Raw genomic sequence first — 19,244 nt, 5'->3', positions numbered from 1 at the left:
AATTTCTAACCTAAAGCTCTCCTGGCACAGTTTAAAGAGAAGAGACTGACCCTCACCTCACTCCAACCTCCCTTCAGGGAGCTGTAGAGAGCAATGAGGTCTCCTCTCAGCCTCCTCCCTCAGCCTCTTTTCATAAGACTTCTCCTCTGGACTCTTCATCAGCTTTGTTGCCCCTTTTTAGCTCTGTTCATGGAATGGGGCAGATAACCAATAAAAAGCACACAAAGGAATCATTTTCCTTTGGAAAGGCAGCACAACCAAAGCAATTCAATCTTACCATGCAACTCTACCTCATGCAGATGACTTGCACAGCAAGTTCTGGTATTTGCCTTTACAGAGATGTGGATTAAAATCTTGAGGAAGATTAAAGGGGACTTAAATCAGTCCAAATGGAAAACAAGTGTCAAAACCACCTGCCAAATAGAGAGAAGTGACAAACAGAAGGAATAGTCTTTGTAAGAGGCCTGTCAATAGGGCTCTTCTTCTGCCTTTGCTAGGATTTGAGTGGAAGATAAATCATTGCCTATAAATCCCACACTGCATTTCTCTTTCATCAGCAATCTTTGGCAAGCACCAAGTCCATCGAAGGTAGAAATCTTTGACAGCCCTATCCTCTAGGCTCTATTTTAGGAAGAGGCAACAAGAGTAGCACATACATCCCTGCAACAGTGTGGATTCTCCAGCAGAGAAGGCAAAGGTAAAACCTGTGCTGCTCCCTTTGGGCACACAAAGGTAAAGTGTATTAATCTCCAGTAAACAGTTTCAGGCTTCTATATGCTTCCCCTGAAAAAGCTCCAAGAGTATCCACCCTTCCCTGAGGACTTAAAAATGCCAGCAGCTGAAGACTGCACAGTGCCACAGTCTCCTGTTGCACAGCTGGGCATGACCCTGGCACAGTCCAACACACATTCTGCCATGAAACATGGCACATATACTTGATTGTCATGTTTAGGAAGGCATATATCTGCAGGGGGGCTTTGGAAGAAGAGAGAAAACATTGTGTCATAATCATACCTTTTCATATCTGAAGGCTCTTCAGGAAGAGATTCAGCACTGGAGGCATGGCTGTATTCATGACTGGGCCAGAGAGAAAGCAACCATTCCCATTTCTTAGGTGCCAAGGTAATTAAACATCCTCAGCTCTTCCTTCTGAACAACAATGTTGAAGAGGGACTTTGTTAATTTGTCTAGAAGAAAAAAAAATAATCTAGGAACTTTAGGAACTCAGGACTTAACTCCAAAATTTGAGGTTCTGTCCTAAACTCCTATTGTGATCCTTCATGTTTACACAGTAATTGTTTGGGGTTGTTTGCTTCTCCTCTAAACAATCTTCTATTAAACGTGTAAACAAAAGCTGTAAGATTTCAGGATGACTACACAGACTACCTCTGGCAGCAAAACTGGATTTTTTTACAGCACTAACTCTGCAACATTTACCAGAATTAATTGCTCACTTGAATATTTACAGAAGCTCCTCACATGCCACTGCAGGCAAATCACAACTTCACATTTATACATCATCAGAATGCTTGGTACGCGCCTGTGTCTTTCACAGGTCATGCAATCAATTCCACTCATCCTTAAGTACTTCCAAGGGCTTTTAAGTATGCTGAATATTTTCCTTCTTCAGTGCTTGGCTGAAGCACATTCTAGGAATGTTCACAGAATCACAGAATGTCAGGGGCTGGGAGGGACCTCAAAAGCTCATCCAGTTCAACCCCCCTGCCAGCACAGGATCTCCTATACCAGATCACATGGGAACACATCCAGGCAGGTTTTGAGTATCTCCAGAGAGGGACACTCCACAACCCCCCTGGTCAGCCTGTTCCAATGTTCACCAACTTAAATCCTGCTTTGTAAACTAAAGCCCTCCAAATTCCTGATCACTTCTTACTCACAGAGTTCCCTCCTAAACTGAGCATCTCAGCACGGGTTAAAGGTCTCACTAGAAAGTCATTGTACTCAGCTCTCCCTTTTGGTCATCTCTACACTCTGGGGTGCAGGGATGGCAAACTGCCAGGTCGTTGAACAGGCTGCATCTCTCATGATTATTTTAACCTGACTTAGGCTCAGGCTGCCATCAGAAAATGTACTGGCTTCCCCATCTTGGTGCCCAGCTGTGTTTTCCTGTCCCAGGAGCTCCTGGTCAACTAAGACAGTCAAATCCACCTCAGACAGGTCAGCTCAGCACAACCTCTGCTCCAGACCACTATGTGTTTGCAGGGACTGCTACGTTTTGCAGCTATCCTCAATTACCTTGAGGTTAGTTATCCAAGCTGACATCAGTATGCAATTTTACTCCTCCCCTCCAGAGCATTGTCTCACTTCTGCTAGGTTTACAACATTTGAATGAAAGACACTGTATCTCCATTCTTTACTGCCTGAAGTAGTCCCTATGCAGTATTAAAAATCAACACTATGAAACGTTACTTGAAATGCATTTTGCAAGCATATAACAATCACCTTCTCATTGTGTACTTGGGAGGTGGAGAACTGTATCAAACTGCAAATAATCCCACCAAACACCTTTGGATAACAGAGTTTTTTGGCAAAGCTTCATTTGTGTTTCAACCACAAAGGAAAAAAAGAGGCAGGTCGTTAGCCCAATCCTACCTTACATCACACTGAGGTTAATCCTCCACTTCAACTCCCTGCTGTGCAGAGGTGTGCTTCAGAACTGCCTCTCAAGAGTCCTCCTGACTGAACAAACACATTGGCATCAGTTCTTGTGCAGAAGCACACATACCAGTGCTGGTATTTTCTGTGTTGTCTCTCTGCATTCTCTAGAGAGAGACAGGTCTCACTCCATTCCTTTCCTCTCACATTTCATTGGACCAGCTACACATTTTTCTTTATCCTGGCTTGCAAGTTCTGTTTTGGCCAGATACATCTTTAGACATGACACTCCCTATTCCACTTCTGTTATATAAACAATCTCAGAACTAATTCTCAGGGCATAGTCACAACATGAAACTATTTCCTGCCACTCCAAGCTGCTGAGATATTTTTAGTTGAATTGAGTGCACATACCTGTGGCAGGTGAGGCACCAGTGAGAACGTGGGTGTGGTGAGACCTTTGCTTTTCTAATGTCGAGTGTTTCTGCAGCTTGTCATTCCAAATTGAGGGAGGTGGCCAGCTGTCTAGGAGTCACTCCTCATAAGGAGGAGTGCAGCTTTTCACAGGGAGCAGCTCTACTTCTCCAGTTATTCATGCAGTTGCAGGACGTATAGAGATTCTTTGATTCTGTTAAAGGGGCAACACTGCTCCCTCCAACTGTTGCAGCTTTCCATGCAGGAAAGCACAGACTGATGCTGGAGATTCCATCAATCTATTCAAGAAAACTCCATACTATTTCTGAAATCAATGACCTTGCCCTACCTCTGCCCTTCATATCACTTGACAGGACTGGATCAGGACTGACTTTGCATGCCACTCACTACATAGCTGGGAATAACAATATGAGATTTTATGGAGACCCAGAAGCCTGAGAGGGATCTAATCTTCATTTGATGATAGCAGAATCAACCTTCTCCTGCTTGTGAAGGGTAAAACATTTTGTTCAAACATCCAGCAAGGCAGGAGACTAGTCAGGAAATTTCCCTGTTCTGTGGGGAATGAGCATTTGAATAACCATCCATATGTTCTCATTTAATTTCCCTGTCAGGTGCATTCTAGGGCTGTATCCTTGTACAAGTCAAGATTCCTACCAAAGGACCACCTAGAATGAACATGATGTTAGTACTGGGTTTCCACCCCTGCCACTCTGTGCTAGAATCCACAGAAGACACACACTGCTCCTGCTTTGAAAGAATGCTCTTAGCCAACACACCCAAGATCTGTACCCTTACTTATCTGCCACTCATCTTAGACTGCTTTAGAGCTGTCAAATCTGAAGGTGAGTATTCAGATTTGAGTCAATTGCTAGGGGAAAGAAAAGAGGACATAGTGAAAACACTGGCACTCTTCTCATACCAGAAAGGATGTCTGTTCTGCATGAAGACATGAAGTATCATTCCTCATGAAGTTTTCTTGCAATTTGGCAAAACGTGCTGCCCCCCAAAGGAGCTCAAAAGCATTCTGAGTAGCATACATGTGCATATGAATATCGATGCTATCAAGTAACCACGGTGCTCATCTTGACTACTACAGTAGTTTCTGCTTCCCATTTCCTTCTTGAAAAGGAATCTTTTGAATAGTTTTTCATGTAGCAGAAAATACAGGTTATGAATAGTTCCAACAGACATTCAATTTCCATGCTCAGGGACCACAAAAGAGCTTCTCTTCTCTGCCCACCAGAATGCCCACTGTGAACATTTACATTGCTCAAGGGAATTAACACTAACCTTCTGCTTTGATATGAAGTACATTTATCCCAATCTTTCAAGAGTCTCCTTACACAGCAGTGAACTGTGCCTAAGAGAAACAGGGAAACACAGGCAGAGCCTTTGAAATTCTCACCACCCAGCGCACGAGTTGCTTTCCTACATAAATACCGCCCTCTTGTGGTGCTTCTTAAGTACTACAAGATTCAGACATAACCAAAACAACCCAAACCTAATCCTCTCCTTGTCAATCCTTACAGATCCCTGATTGAATTCCAGCCAGTGAATAACTTAATCTTGCCGAAACAAGTTCTCTATGCTGGGTCACTCTTTAGACGACACATATAAGATACCGATGTCACATGTGAATAGCTAAGTTTGACCTAAGAAATAAATCTGGCAGAGCTGATACTTGAACACATCAATGATAAAGAAAACCAAGCAGCTTTAAAATTAAGCAAAATATATTTGGAGCTCTCCACATCACACGTCCTTTCACTAAGGCAAGGGCATCACAGTTGTGCTGTGGAAATTCAGTTGCTTCTTTTAACTTTTATTTCCCCTCTCTTTTTTCTGAAAGCCCAATCTGACTCCAGGTGCAGTCAGCAAGTTTGGGCAGAGAGACAGGTTGCAGCAATGGGAAAGCTGGACTCACGCTTCACCTCTTTGTGAATGAGCAGAGTCAGATCACAGCTGTTTTCATGTCCAGCAATGATGGTCTGGTGTCTGTGAAAGGAAGACTAATACCATGGAACCACAACAGGCCAATCTCAGTCTGTAACTGGTGAAGCAGAAGAGAGGAAGATCTTTTCCAGGTAGACTGTCCAATTCCTTAAGCAGGTGTGAAAAAAATCCACTGGAGATGGCTCGGCAGACTGTTTTCACTTAGCTTATGTGGCCATAAAAAGAAAAATATAAATGTCTGTCCAAATACTAAACTAGAAGGCTTTCCTCTTCTTCTTTTTCCCTCCTGCCACCCTATTCCTGATCCCAATAGCTTCTTCTGTGTCATCATCATCCTTCCGAGATCGCTTCTTTTCTCCCTGCTCCCGCAGCTCCTGCAATGCAATCAACAGATTGACCAAAAGTCCTGACATCTGAGGAAATTCAGACTACAGCAAAGAGGGACAAAAAGGCAGCACTCACCATTCGAGCAAATCTCTGAGCCTCAGCCACACGCTCTGTCAGCATCATAACCTCTTCCTCCTGCATGGGGAACGCTGGCAGCTTCTTGCCAATCAGGTGTTCAATGCGCTGGAACAGCTCCACATCGTACCTGAGAAGTGGCAAGAAACCAGCTTAAAACAGCCCTCTTCAAACTGCTTCAGCTGTCACCACCCACAGATCTCCAGTACACAGATACTCTCTTTATCTCAAATACATATTGTTATCTTGTGATGACAGCCTCACAAGCAACTCTGAAGTCCGTCAATCATTTGGGATGGCTTTACTCACTTAGCTCATCTGCAGCAAAAGTATTTGGGAAAGACTAAGCAAATACTTCTGTGTTTATCCAACCCCACACTAAGCCTGCTTTATGTGTTATAAAAATCATAGAAAGGAATGGACCTTAAAGATCATCTACCTCCAACCCCCTGTCATGGGTAGAGATGCTCCTCCATTAGACCACATTGATCAAGGCCCCATCCAACCTGGCCTTGAACATCTCCAGGAAGAGGGCACCCACAACTTCCCTGGGCAACCTGTTCCAGTACCTCACCACCCTCACTGCATCTTTCTTCCTAATAGCCAGTATAAATGTGCCCTCTTCCAGCTCAAACCCACTGCCCCTTGCTCTATCACTATAAGCCTTTGTAAAAAGTCCCTCCCCCTCTTTTTTGCAGGCACTTTTAGGCACTGGAAGACCACTATAAGGTCTCCCCCAAGAGCCTTCTCTTCTCCATGTTGAACAGCCCCAACTCTCTCAACCTGTCCCCACAAGAGAGGAGCTCCAGCCCTCTGATTAGCTTTGTGGCCTCCTCTGGACATGCTCCAACACTTTGATATCCTTCTTGTGTTGGAGGCCCTGGAGCTGGACACAGTAATCCAGGCAGGGTCTCATGTATGTGTATTATACAATCAAGTTATAAACAGTTCTGCTCATTACATACCTGCTTCTAGAACTTATCTAGACTTTTCTTCCTCCCCACCCTGGGCTTTTAATACTCTCCCCTTTAACTAAATTCACATGGCACCTCAAAAACTTAAAGCAGCATTTTCCTTTCACCCAGAACAAGATCAGATGGCTTCTGCTCTGAAATACAGCCATGAAGATGAAGTCTGACATATTTCAACACTTACTGAGTGACAAAGGTGATGGATTTGCCAGATCTCCCAGCTCGAGCTGTTCTTCCAACACGATGAATGTAATCCTGAAAACAATTTTCTTGATAAGCACTAAGATACATGCACCAAATACACAACAGAAGTTAGAAATCAACTCATATCATTTTTCTTTAGAACAGGAAAACAGAAAGACAAATATAGCCAGGATTAAAGACTCAGGACTGTGTGCAGTATTTAGTATTCCAGAAGATGCTGGCTTATGGGGGTACGTCTTTGGGTTTAACATTTGAAGTCTTCTCTTTCCCAAACAGAAGAGGACCTCTAATTATGCAAGACTACAGGACAAAAAATTGTGATACATTACTTTGCTCATGAACTATCATTTGGAAAGCTAACATTAAAGTAAACCAATGCCTGCATTTTCAGTCTTGAGATCTAGTCTGTCTTCTAAAACCCTCTGGCAAGCAAATTTAAATCTGGCAAGCACAGTGAAGAGCAGATGAATGAAAGCAATCTGGAAGCATCTGATCTGTTGAGTGTCTTCTCTTTATACGGTTCTAGGCTGTTTAGGGTATTTTTACATTGCATTAAGGAAATTAACTCCCTTCTCCATGCAAGTGAAAGGAAGAAACATGAGTAAGGATGCATTCTGCAACCCTGTTAAGTTGAGGAGAGGCACACAAAGTGCAATGAGGTCATTCAAAATGCTGCTGCCAACATTATTTTTTTAAACTTATAATGTCAAAAGCAGCATCTTCCAACAAAGCACCATTCTTCTTTTTGCAGAATGTAGTATCTTTGATGACTGTCAAGAACAACAGCAGTTCCTGACAAGTATGTTGATAGAATGCTGGGGAAAAGTCACACCCTTAAGATAATACTACTATAAGGTAGAGAGTTTGTAATCCACTTTTATCAGTTTCCTGTACTTCTGTGACATGAAACACCAAAGGCATGCTTCAATTAAAGCCTCATTGAACATAATAGGACAATTTTTAGTTGGTTTATTTTTTAAACACAGTTTAAAATGTGAAGGCAGACCTGGGTCACAGGAACAGAGATGGACTATCCTAAACTAGCAGTATTAAGAGAACCCCTTAATGTCAAAAATCATACTGTGAACAGAAACAAAGGCAGAGAATGTGCCCCAGTTCACCTCTTCACTTATGAGATTAGTTTTACAATCCAGGTGAGGCCACTTAACCAAGCTGAGACACCAACTCAGTTGCAGACAAGTCTTTTAATCTACAGAAGTGTAGAACTAAACTTCCAGTCAGCAGAACAGAGTAAAAGTGCCGTTGTTCAGCTTCACTATGCCTCCCAGTGACCAGAAGCTCTCAGGTGGCACACAGACTGGCTTACCTTAGAGTGAGTAGGAATATCAAAGTTTATCACCACATCCACATGGGGGATGTCCAGGCCTCTGCTTGCAACATCAGTAGCCAGCAGAATAGAACGTGCCTTAGCCTTGAACTTGTTTAGAGAGCCCAACCGTTTATTCTGCAAGAGAAGGACAAAAAGGGAATGGCAGAATAATGCTCCTTTTGGTTCAGATGCTCTTGTTGAAATACCTGTACTAAACAACTGGGAGAGAAAGCACTCAAAAGCCTCATTTCTCTAATTTCATTTTGAACTACTACAGAATCAGCTGCAGCATTCACAGTAAATTTCTAGGAATCAGTCCAGTCCACTTAGCTGTGAAATATTCATAGAATCAGTCAGAGTTGGAAGGGACCACAAGGATCATCTATTTACAAACCCCCTGCCATGGGCAGGGACAGCCTACCCTACAGCAGGCTGGCCAGAGCCTCATCCAGCATGGCCTTAAACACCTTCAGGGATGGGGCCTCAAACATCTCCCTGGGCAACCCATTCCAGGCTCTCACCACTCTCATGCTAAACAACTTCCTCCTCAAGTCCAGTGTGAACCTACCCAGCTCCAGCTTTGCTCCATTCCTGCACGGTATCTTTATCATAGAATGGTTTGGGTTGAAGGGACCTTAAAGATTGTCTAGTTACAACCCCCGTGCTGTAGGCAGGGACACTTTCCACTAGACCAAGCTGCTCAAGGCCTCAGTGTAGTGAAGTCCATTTCCCAAGTGACAGGTCTCTTGTCTATTCCATTCTGTGGAGTTTGCCCATACCTGACTCATCTGCCCATGGAGAGGGATAGCAGTGAACCCCAAGTTGCGGAGCAGTAGAGCAGTCCTCTGAGTATTGTTACATGTGCTACAGAATATCATGAAGGAGTTTCCAGCTAGTTCATTTAAGATATAAACCAAGTAGCTGTCCTGTAAAGAGAAGAAAAAAAGTGTGTGGGGGGGAATCACTACAGAAAAAAATATCCACATACATTGAAGAACTAAATAGAGGCCAGAGAAAATGCCAATGTATTCAGCAGATGTGGGAAAAGGCACAACCAGAAGAGGGAAGCAGCAGAAGTGGCATTACCTTGAACTTGGAGGGGATGAAAATGTAGTACTGCTGCAGTTTCTCAACTGTCTGATATTTGGAAGAAACAGCACATTTAACAGGATTCTTCAGAGCAGCACGCTGGAGTTTTTGCACCTGGGAAGATCAAGGTAATTAGCACTCAATGGGCAGCGATCCTGTGAGAAAGCTGTGTGATACCATCTAGTCAACAGCACAGCCTGATGGAAGGAGAATTAAAGCAGAGTACTCTCTTCCCACCTTCTTGGTCATGGTAGCAGAAAACAGAAATGTCTTCCTGTCTCGAGGAATCACTTTCAGTATCTTATCCACCTGTAAACATAGAATGGAAATGCTGAATGCAACAACAAACAAGATATAAGCCTCCTCCAAACATAATGATTATCCAAATGAAGAGTAATGTACATGTGCAACTCAAGAGTCACAGCAGGGATAAATTTCCCCCCTTGTAGGCTGATAGCTCATAAATAATTAGGCAATGTGAAGTCCAGAAGTAAAACAGCAGTCAAAGATCATGGAATACTCCTGCAGGAACATGCATGTGATCCTGTCCTAGAGTAACTGATGTCAGAAGCTACAGAGAAACCAGTAGATTTGAAGACAAAATGCCTCCTGCTGTCTTGTTAGTGTTCTGCAGAACTCGGCAACATTCTACTACCACCATAAGGTTTTGTGCAAGTATTAAATCTTAGTTAATATTTGTTATTAATTTCTACAGAACACAGAGTAATAGAATGGTAGTCATTGGAAGGGACTTCTGAAGATCAAGTCCAACTCCCCTGCCAAAGCAGGATCACCTAGGGCAGGCCACAGAGGAATACATCCAGACAAGTCTTTAAAGTCTTTAGAGGTGACTCCATAGCCTCTCTGAGCAGTCTGTTGCACGGCTCTGTCACCTTCACCATAATGAAGTTTCTCCTCATGTTGAAGTGGAACTTCCTGTGTTCCAGTTTGTAAACATCTCAGTGTTTACTCTGTGACTGTAGAAAACTATTTTAAAATGGACTCATTCTGGTGTTCCAAACTTTACTTCTAGCAGATTCCTACCTCTGTCTCAAAATCCATGTTAAGGATCCGGTCAGCCTCATCCATCACTAGGAACTTCAGAGCTCGTAAATTGAAGCCCTTTGTGTTCTCCAAATGATCAACCAGACGGCCAGGTGTTGCTATCAACAAAATCACAAGAGCAAATTTGTCATGAAAGCAAAAGGAAAGATCCAATAAGGCAAGAGAATCATCCATTAAAGAAATCAAACTCTTTGCCCAAGTGAAGCAAAAGCAGATTGCTGTAAGTCAGTTCCAGAAAGGTATCTTTTGTTCTGAATTAAGCTTAGTGCAGTTTGATTCTCTGAAGAATGCCCTCCTTCACACTCTCCCCCTAAAAATAAAAACCACAAAAACACCCCAAAGCTAAACAGACCATAAATGAGCTATACTGGAGAGCAGCATTTTGAATACTTGAGGAAAATGAAAAACCAAGCAAAAGGCAATCTAGTAGAGATGCTCTGGATTGAGCATGTAGCAGCAGAGCTATTGGTGTGTAATTTAGAAATATTAACAAGCCAGTACTAAGTCCCCAGGACAAAAACAACAAATGAAGGATGTACTCTCACTTCTTCAAGCATACAGAACCTTTTGGCATTCTTTCTTTGGACAAATGCAGTTTGCTAATATTCATACTTTGTATTCCCAGCACGTTAACTTACCAATTATAACATGTGGTTTCTTGGCTAAGGCCAGGGACTGAGACATTGTGTCAATTCCACCCACAATAACAGCTGCAGGACAAATAGAACATAGTCAATCTCTCAGTGTAGTGCCAGTTATCCCCTGTCACTACACTGTTTCCTCCTACTCCCTGGCACTCACAAGTCTGTACAAATGAAAGGCTACTCATCTTTATGAGAAGTCACTTTATTTTAGCACTCAGATCTCTTAAGTTACACAATTAAGTCCTTAATAAGTCTGGGTATTTTATTTTCAGAACTGAAGAGCCACACATACAACTTATTCCTTGCAGCTTAACTGGGCAGCAAAAATTCAGGAATTCCAAAAATACCCACAAAGCTTTTCACATTTTAAAAGAATATCTAAAGAGCCAGCACAGTCTGAAGGAAAGCTTAAACTGTACCACACTATGGAGTGGAGCTCTATGCAATTTCACTGGACACAAATTTACTATTGGGAAGACTCTCTTCCACTTCCACCCTTAACTGTTTGGCCATAAAATGCAGAAGAGCTCCAGACTACTCCATAGGGAAAGACTATGCAGTCTTTCTTTCCCAGAAAGTAAGAGATGAGATTTCCATCTTCCAGCATCACAAGCTTTTGTTGAATCCTTCATGTAAATCCTCTCTCAACCTAGAACAAGATACTCAACTTCAGCATTCAGGAAAACTGCTCCAATATCACAAAACTACTCACCAGTGTGGACACCAATGGAGGATCCAAGAGCTTCAAACTGCTCTGAGATCTGGAAGGCTAATTCCCTTGTTGGTGTAAGGATGAGAGCAAATAATCGCTGTGGTGTGTCCAGCAGTGCCTGAAGAATTGGCAATGCAAAGGCTCCCGTTTTTCCAGAGCCAGTTTCTGCCAGTCCAATGATATCTCTACCTACAATGTGCAGCAAGGAGAGTGACAATTGTTACAAATCTAGACCAGAGAAGGAAGCCTCTAAAGCCCTGGCGCAATAAAACACCCTAAGGGTATCAAAAAACCAAGACACACAAAGGGTAAAGAACACAGGATCAATATCAGAACACCTCTGCACCTTTTTGAGTGAGACTGCATTTGTACAGTTGCAGTCTTGATCCTCTTTCTCTAAACTTCTGCCAATATGCAAGTTTTCATACAGATGTTAAGATTCAAGGAAAGATTTACTTAATTATTTCTCAAACCTGCCAGTTTACAGCTTATTGCTTCCATCTAGTTAAGTACTGTAGACCAGCTGTTGCCCACTTACTGGCTTACAAGGAACTAAACTTGAGTGTTTTAAGTCTTGGGTCATATCAACTATAAGACAACAGCATCACCAAATGCACATTCCACAAACAGAAATAAGTTCTGTACCATTGCTTAAAAAAGTAATCTAAATTGGTCTGCAATGGGATTAGGAAAGCAGGTCCCCTGCCCAAAACCAGGGCTGGCACTAGGGTAGAATTCATCAATAAAAACCATTCAAATCTCCTCAACTCCAACACTTTAGAAGATCAATCCACCAACAGGCCTTAAGTGGAGACATTTCCTCAGGAACCTTATTTCAGCTTTTATTTTTCAAGAGAATTCCACATGCTATGTGGAGTAAGAGCCTGACAATGGTTAAGTATTAGGGCACGGTAGACACTGAAAGCTTATTCCTGTTCCATTCCTGCCTCGCAGTGTTTTGGTTTTAGGGTTGCTTCTCTTTGAAGAAAACAACAACCAAGTATTTTAGAGGCAGGAGCATTTACTGAATCCAGCAACTTATTCTCCTCTGGTTCCAGGATATGTAGAGAAAGTCACTGAAGTTTTGTTGTTATTGGCTTCAAAAATCTAATTTCAGAGAACTGCCTGCCCAAAGCCAAGCACTTTATTCAAGTTATGTAACCAGTCAAGGCACCTCCAACTTCAGACTCTACTAAAAGAGACACAATCCTAAACCTCTCAGGAGTTTCCCAATATCCCTGAGTATTTCAGAAAGAAAATGGTCAGTGTGGACTAGCAGCTCAAATGATTGACAATAATTCTATTTAATGTGGAACACTGGATTTACTAAAAGAAGTGAACACTTTAGAACCCATGCTTGTGAACCATTTGGAAGTTCTGAACTGTAGGCAGCATGGTAGAAAAAAATAGTATTCTTACCACCACCTAGGAAGGACACAAGAAGGACACTGTTTTTGGAGAGGGAACTTCAACAATAAAGTAAGAACACTCTCATCCCTGCCTGCATCAGGAATGGTGTGGTCAGCAGGAGCAGGGAGGTCATTCTGCCCCTGTACTCTGCACTGGTTAGACCACATCTTGAGTACTGTGTTCATTTCTGGGGGCCCCAGTTTAGGAGGGACATTGAGATGCTTGAGCGTGTCCAGAGAAGGGCAACAAGGCTGGGGAGAGGCCTTGAGCACAGCCCTACGAGGAGAGGCTGAGGGAGCTGGGATTGGTTAGCCTGGAGGAGGCTCAGGGGAGACCTTATTGCTGTCTACAACTACCTGAAGGGTGGTTGTGGCCAGGAGGAGGTTGCTCTCTTCTCTCAGGTAGCCAGCACCAGAATGAGAGGACACAGCCTCAAGCTGTGCCAGGGGAAATTTAGGCTGGAGGTGAGGAGAAAGTTCTTCACTGAGAGAGTCATTGGACACTGGAATGGGCTGCCCGGGGAGGTGGTGGAGTCGCCATCCCTGGAGCTGTTCAAGGCAGGATTGGACGTGGCACTTGGTGCCATGGTCTAGCCTTGAGCTCTATGGTAAAGGGCTGGACTTGATGATCTGTGAGGTCTCTTCCAACCTTGGTGATACTGTGATACTTACTTCTCCCTCAGCAACATTCATTCACCATGCTCCTGAGGCATCCCCAAATTCAGAGAAACAATGCTCACCTTGGAGAGCCACTGGAATAGCTTCAATTTGGATCTTTGTTGGCGCCTTCCATCCCAACTGGTCACAAGCTTCACACAGGACATCTGTCACTCCCTCAACATACGTGAAAAAGAAAACAGACAACCACCAAGGAAACTCAAATTTAATCATAGCGTTAAATACATCCTGCAGCAGAACCAAACCTGTCTCCAGCAAAGGAAAATCCCATTAGGCCTTCAATGTAACTGCATGAAAGGGCAGGCTGCTCACAATGCTCTGCATCTCCATCAAAACTTAGTCGTGACTGCCACCAGTAACAAACCGATTACTTTTCCCCCTAGTTTACAAAGGAAACTTTGTCCACACACATTCAACAGCCTCTCTTCCTCTCTAGAAGCACCCTATGAGCGTGGAAAGGTGATAACGCCTGGCCGAGTTACAGCTGAAAACCCAGGCAGCTGGCGCAGGAGCACAGACTGGGGCTCCAATGCCAACCCCCCGGAGCAGAGGCTGACCTCCCCAGACCTCTTGCCTGGGCACAGCCTTACTTCCGCGGATAGGCGCATGGACGGCAGCGCACGTTGCTTGCCCCGGCGACTCCGTCGGGCCTGGGGCCGCAGTCCGGGGCCTCGCCACGACGGGGCAAAGCACGGCGGGGCCGAGCGGGGCGGCGCGGCGCGGCGTGGGGACCACGGGATTGCGCGAGGAGCGCCCCGTCCTCCCATTCTGGCTCGATACGAGGGACGTAGAGGATGAGGGGGCAGCAGTTCGGTCTCACCAGGTCCTTGAAGCTCCGCGGCTCTTCCACCTCCGGCTCCGGCTCCGCCACTGCCTCCGGCGCCTGCCCTGGCTCCTCTCCTGCCGCCATCTTGGCCTGTTCCGCTCTGGGGCCGCGCACAGCACTCTGGGAGCTGCAGTGCTATGGAGGGGGTGATGGGATTGGCAGGAGGACAGAGCCAATGGGAGCGGGGCGCGCACAGCGCTCTGGGAGCTGTAGTCCTCTCAAGGGGTGATGGACACATGGTGGTTTTAAACTAAGAAAGGGGAGATTCAGGGTAGATAGAAAGATGACATTTTTTGTCTTGAAGCTGGTGAAAGTGGAGTGTGTTGCCCAGGCAGATGGTGGATATCCCTGGAAGCATTCGATGTCAGGCTGGATGGGACTTCGAGCAACCTGATTTAGTTGAAGATGTCCCTGCCGTGTCAGGGCAGTTGGAGTAGATAATCATTAATGATCTCTTCCAACCTAGAACATTCTGTGATTGTATGACTAAGCAGCACACTTGTGGAGCCTTTCTTCTGAATGCCTTCAGCTCTTGTTTTCTTTCAGTTTCTTCTGCAAGAGGGATTGATTCATGTGAGAAGTTCTGTGCTGTGCTGAAATAGAAACAGGGTGGGGGGGGAAGGTTTCACTGAAGTCCAGAGAGCTCTTCAGGGAAGAAGTTATGAAGCCACTTGTGTTGACCTAAGAGCACACTGAATTGGTTGTGTGAAAACCTGCCTGCTTGACATTAAGCCCAAAGGGCTAAGCCTCTGTCCTTCAACTCAACATTTGCATTGCTCAGGCAGTGTGCAGGATGATGCTCTGTATTCATAAATTCTACAGTTGTAAAAGAAGGTAAAATGAGTTAGCCAGGCACAAAAATACAAGATGTCTCAACTTGTATATGTCATACATATAAAGGGCAAATTAACTTCTTCAAGAACACTGGCATGAAATATTTTGAAGTACTAATGAAGGGGGGAAAAAAAGTCAACTGTCATTTCTTCACCTTATTTTCCTGTTTATGGTAATTGCTAGTGTGCAGCTTGGAAGTGCCAGGAACAAAAATATTGTGGCAACTCACACCATGAGAGACCAGGAAATGGGAATAGATGCAAACACTTTCCTAGCCCTCTTGATTTCTACTGTTGTGACTCAAGTAGGGAGCCTACAAGTGTACAGGAAGAGGTGAAAATGATGGATTTAGTGTGATTTTAGGGGAGAGCAGCAGCAAAATAGTCATGTCATGGTGGTAGTTTCTGAATTCATTGGTTTCTGTCTGCTCTGGATGTGGTCTCTCTGATCTGTAGTCCCAGTGCTAGTTGCAGCAGGGTAACCCTGCAGCTAGGTCAGCTTCATTTGTTTCAGAGAAAAGATGCTGACACATCCAATAATTCAGTCTTTGAAAGGACAGAAGAGCCAACTGCGAAGTGGAACTTGTGACTGCTTTTCTGAACAGACCTCCCTCTCTTGCAATGTGGGAATGCTGTCTGGGTGTGCTCACAGTGGAAAAGCTGTTGTACCTGAGCATCTGTCACTGGATTCCATGCGTGCCATTTCCTCTGTTCCCAGAACAGTGAGGAAAGTGAGAGGAAACCCAAACAAACTCTCTGCATGACAGAGAAAGGAGAGGAAACCTGAAACAATTCACTGGGCAGCATTGGAAATGAAACTGCTGCATCCCACTGAGCTCAGGAGCAGTGGTTTTAAAAATATTTAGAAAACAAAACAAAACCAACCCAACAAAAAACAGATTCTAGTTATGACTGTATGCTTCAAAAATTAAAGCAGTCTGAGCCATGAGCTTGTTATATGTCATTTCGTGCTAAAGGTTAAGCCCAGCTTAGCACGTAGACACCAACCCTTGTGAGGGTCATGGGAATGCCTCAGGAAATGAAGTCAGGGGATGTGGCAGGAAGTCACTGCTTCTTTGATTCTTTGTTGAGCTCATTGCCTGTGCATCTTAGCTGCTGTTTTGTTGGGGAGCAGAGTAGAAAAATTCTGTTCTAGTGAAATTCCAATCTGGCTAATTCCTTTTTGTCAGTAGATGTGTTTGAATAGAAATTTCCCTCTGTCTTAAGCTGCTGTTGGGAGCATTCATGTGATAAAATAAGTGCTGCTTTTAAATGGCAGTTCCCTTATTTTGTGCTTTTCAGCACAGGACACCACAGATTATACTGAATTTAGAAGTGTTCATTCCAGGGCTTTTAGATTTGTCCAAATATGTTCCTAGCCCTACTGCATGTTACAGGCTCAGTCTTTCTTGAAGGGAGGGCAGGACAGGAGCACCGACAGCAGATGATTTCTAGTGCAGGTATAATTCCAAATATTTCATAAGGGATGCAGAATAAGACAAGATGGACACTGTGTACTGTCACTGCTAATGATAAATGGTCCTGTCAACCCACTGGAATGCACAGAGAGAGTGGCTCTTGGAATATTCTTACTCCCTGACTGTACTGGGGCTCCTTTTGTTATGCTTTCAAAACCTTCTGTAGTTTAAAGTGATTCTTGGATTCCTGCTTCACCATTGACTCATTCCTCCCCGCAGCAATTTTGATACAAGGGGAATGAAAATGACAGAAGGAGGACAGACTTCATAACTGCCATGCCAGGCTAAACAGAACATCACACAAGTACCCTTCTTCTGTCACTGCCCAGCTACTAAAGGAAGGCCTCGACAACCACATCTACTACTCTGGAAGGTAATTAACTTAACTACCAACAAAAAAGATGCATGTCAGAGATACTTCCCTCAAAGGTTGCATGTGGCTCTAAGAAAGTCACAGTATTAGAACTAAACCAGTGCTAACACTAGAGTAAGGTGGTCCCCTGTCCCAGGGTGGGTCACTTGCTTCTTACTCTTTTTTGATGCCAGGTCTGGTTCTCATACCATACCACCCAACAGTGAGCTGTTCCAGGAAATGAAAGGAATAAGAAATTAATCTTACCCTCAAATGTGGTAGATTTCTGCCAGCCAGCACAGCTTCCAGAACTGGCTCCGTAGGGTACCGCAGCAGATTCAGTGCTGACTGCGTGGGAGGAGAAAGGAGAGCATGCCCAGAACTAGGTGAGAAGGATCCAGCTACCTCCTGTCCTGTCTTCTAGTTGCTAGATCAAGAGCAGCTGAGGTGGGAGGGCTCGGACTTAGATTCACAGGGCCACCTGTTTTAAAAGCTAAGAGCACTGGACGTGTTTTGGAGCAAACTAAACTATGCAGCTCCTCTGTTTCATGAAAGATTACAAATCTTCCAACCTTCAAACCCATCTGCTTGAGCCTTGCTTTACATACTTAACTAACAAACTTGCAGAGGGCAGTGGCTGAGACCTGTCCAGGAGAGTGTGGTACCTTGAGGTTAATAACACTTTCACAGCAGCACTGTGCAACAACCCAAATCCTGACTTTGAATAATGGATTAATCTAGGGGAAAACAGAACAGAGGCAGGATTTTTGCTTTGTGTGGCTTGGACTGGAAGCAAAAGTATCTGATTTGTCCCCAGCTGCTGAAACAGTGGCAATGATTACAGTGCAGGATTGTGCTGAGCAAAGCAAACCAGTCTTCAGGAAGCCCCAAACTATCAAATTCAGATCCTTTTGAAGTAGTCTGAATTAGAACAGATTCGTCTGTTCAGAGTTGTTGTTCCTTGTCTGTGGACAAAGCTGTTCTAGCAGCAGGAGGGGAGGTAGAAGTGCATGTTCCATAATTTTCTGTAAAAATAAACCCAGCCATCTCAGAAGCACAGTAAAGTTGTAACTGATCAGGTGAAGTTTGCTGGTGGTGTGCTGCCTTTGTGAGTGTGCAGTTCGTACTCCAAAACCACACGGCCATGCTCACACACGTGCATGTTGGAGACCAACATCCACAGTGTACCTGGGCTGATGTGCACTCACAGAGACGTGAACACACACACTCAGGTGCCAGCTGTTTAGCATGAAGCTGATGACCCTGCTTTCATATTTGCCTTCAGAACAAGTCAAGCTGCTCATATGGATTCCCTGGCTCCAGTACATTGATTGGGGCGATCCAAGGGGTGGGAATGTGTTCACATTAGAATCATAGAATCAACCAGGTTGGAAAAGATCCTCCAAGCTCATCCAGTCCAAACTATCACCCAGCCCTAGCCAGTCAACCAGACCATGGCACTAAGTGCCCCATCCAGGCTTTTCTTGAACACCTTCAGGGACAGTGACTCCACCACCTTCCTGGGCAGCCCATTCCAGTGCCAAGCAGTCTCTCTGTGAAGAACTTCCCCCTAACACTATCTCCCATGATGTTTTAGTGAGCAAACTGAGGAAGTGTGGGATGGAAGAGCGGACGGTGAGGTGCATTAGGAACTGGTTACAAGATAGAATTCAGAGGGTGGTGATCAGTGGTGCCAGGTCCAGATGGAGAGCTGTGACCAGAGCTGTCCTCCAGGGATCAGTGCTGGGGCCAGTCCTGTTCAACATCTTCATCAATGACATTGACGAGGGCACAGACAGAGTCTGCTCAGCAAGTTTGCGGCTGACACCAAGCTGGGAGGCTTGGCTGATACAGCTGAAGGCTGTGTGGCCATCCAGAGAGACCTGGACAGACTGAGAGCTGGGCACAGAGGAACCAGATGAAGTTCAACAAGGACAAGTGCAGAGTCCTGCATCTGGGGAGGAATAACAAACTACACCAGTACAGGAAGGGAGGTGACTGCTGGAGAGCAGTCCTGTGGAGAGGGACCTGGGGGTGCTGGTGGCTAACAAGTTAACCATGGCACAGCAATGTGCCCTTGTGGCCAAGAAGGCAGATGGGATCCTGGCATGTATTAGGAAGAGTGTGTCCAGTAGATCAAGGGAGGCTCTCCTCTCCCTCTGCTCTGCCCTGGTGAGACCTCAT

General features: G+C 44.6%; 1 protein-coding gene across 1 annotated transcript; it reads right to left on the bottom strand.

Annotated features, from left to right (window-relative positions):
• Window positions 1-4,769: 4,769 nt before the first annotated feature.
• On the bottom strand, window positions 4,770-17,406 carry DDX47 (DEAD-box helicase 47). The gene is made up of 13 exons (XM_064155072.1): window positions 17,328-17,406; window positions 14,392-14,990; window positions 13,634-13,727; window positions 11,485-11,673; window positions 10,767-10,838; window positions 10,108-10,226; window positions 9,301-9,372; window positions 9,061-9,177; window positions 8,754-8,900; window positions 7,972-8,109; window positions 6,625-6,695; window positions 5,470-5,599; window positions 4,770-5,381 (listed from the first exon to the last, which is right to left on the bottom strand). Exons 2-13 carry the CDS (start codon window positions 14,479-14,481, stop codon window positions 5,262-5,264), a joined length of 1,359 nt encoding a protein of 452 aa, XP_064011142.1. The 5' UTR covers window positions 14,482-14,990; window positions 17,328-17,406; the 3' UTR covers window positions 4,770-5,261.
• Window positions 17,407-19,244: the final 1,838 nt, after the last annotated feature.

This window comes from Pogoniulus pusillus, chromosome 15, assembly GCF_015220805.1.
Source record: "Pogoniulus pusillus isolate bPogPus1 chromosome 15, bPogPus1.pri, whole genome shotgun sequence".
Taxonomy (NCBI): Eukaryota; Metazoa; Chordata; class Aves; order Piciformes; family Lybiidae; genus Pogoniulus; species Pogoniulus pusillus.
The sequence above is the reverse complement of the archived record's forward strand: the minus strand, read 5'-3'. Positions and strand labels throughout refer to the sequence as shown.